The 1,187-nt window shown below is 66.8% G+C and overlaps 1 protein-coding gene across 1 annotated transcript; it reads left to right on the plus strand.

Moving 5' to 3' along the window:
- The first annotated feature begins 39 nt into the window (after window positions 1-39).
- TUBB3 (tubulin beta 3 class III) lies at window positions 40-1,161 on the plus strand. Its single transcript, XM_019470407.1, has one exon. The coding sequence runs from the start codon at window positions 242-244 to the stop codon at window positions 1,154-1,156; it is 915 nt and encodes a 304-aa protein (XP_019325952.1). The 5' UTR covers window positions 40-241; the 3' UTR covers window positions 1,157-1,161.
- The last annotated feature ends 26 nt before the right edge of the window (window positions 1,162-1,187 follow it).

The raw sequence follows: 1,187 nt of genomic DNA on the forward strand, positions 1-1,187 counted from the left end.
TCCCCCCCCCCCCCGCTCCCCTCCCCGGCGTGGGCGCGGGGGTGCCGGCGGCCACCGGGTGCCTCTTTCCCCCCTGGCAGGGCAGAGCGGGGCCGGGAACAACTGGGCCAAGGGCCACTACACGGAGGGGGCCGAGCTGGTGGACTCGGTGCTGGACGTGGTGCGGAAGGAGTGCGAGAACTGCGACTGCCTGCAGGGCTTCCAGCTGACCCACTCGCTGGGCGGCGGCACCGGCTCCGGCATGGGCACCCTCCTCATCAGCAAGGTGCGGGAGGAGTATCCCGACCGCATCATGAACACTTTCAGCGTGGTGCCGTCCCCCAAGGTGTCGGACACGGTGGTGGAGCCCTACAACGCCACGCTCTCCATCCACCAGCTGGTGGAGAACACGGATGAGACCTACTGCATCGATAACGAAGCCCTCTACGACATCTGCTTCCGCACCCTCAAGCTGGCCACCCCCACCTACGGCGACCTCAACCACCTCGTCTCGGCCACCATGAGCGGCGTCACCACCTCCCTCCGCTTCCCCGGCCAACTCAACGCCGACCTCCGCAAGCTGGCCGTCAACATGGTGCCCTTCCCGCGTCTCCACTTCTTCATGCCGGGCTTCGCCCCACTGACGGCCCGCGGCAGCCAGCAGTACCGCGCCCTCACCGTCCCCGAGCTCACCCAGCAGATGTTCGACGCCAAGAACACAATGGCCGCCTGCGACCCCCGCCACGGCCGCTACCTCACCGTGGCCACCGTCTTCCGGGGCCGCATGTCCATGAAGGAGGTGGACGAGCAGATGTTGGCTATCCAGAGCAAGAACAGCTCCTACTTCGTGGAGTGGATCCCCAACAACGTCAAGGTGGCCGTCTGCGACATCCCTCCCCGGGGGCTGAAGATGTCCTCCACCTTCATCGGCAACAGCACGGCCATCCAGGAGCTCTTCAAGGGGATCTCGGAGCAGTTCACGGCCATGTTCCGCCGCAAGGCCTTCCTCCACTGGTACACGGGCGAGGGGATGGACGAGATGGAGTTCACCGAGGCCGAGAGCAACATGAACGACCTGGTGTCCGAGTACCAGCAGTACCAGGACGCCACGGCCGAGGAGGAGGGCGAGATGTACGAGGACGACGAGGAGGAGTCGGAGGCGCAGGGCGCCAAGTGATGCCCCACCGCCCCCCTGCCGCCCGCAGCCC

This window comes from Aptenodytes forsteri, unplaced genomic scaffold, assembly GCF_000699145.1.
Source record: "Aptenodytes forsteri isolate BGI_AS27 unplaced genomic scaffold, ASM69914v1 Scaffold271, whole genome shotgun sequence".
NCBI classification, from domain to species: domain Eukaryota; kingdom Metazoa; phylum Chordata; class Aves; order Sphenisciformes; family Spheniscidae; genus Aptenodytes; species Aptenodytes forsteri.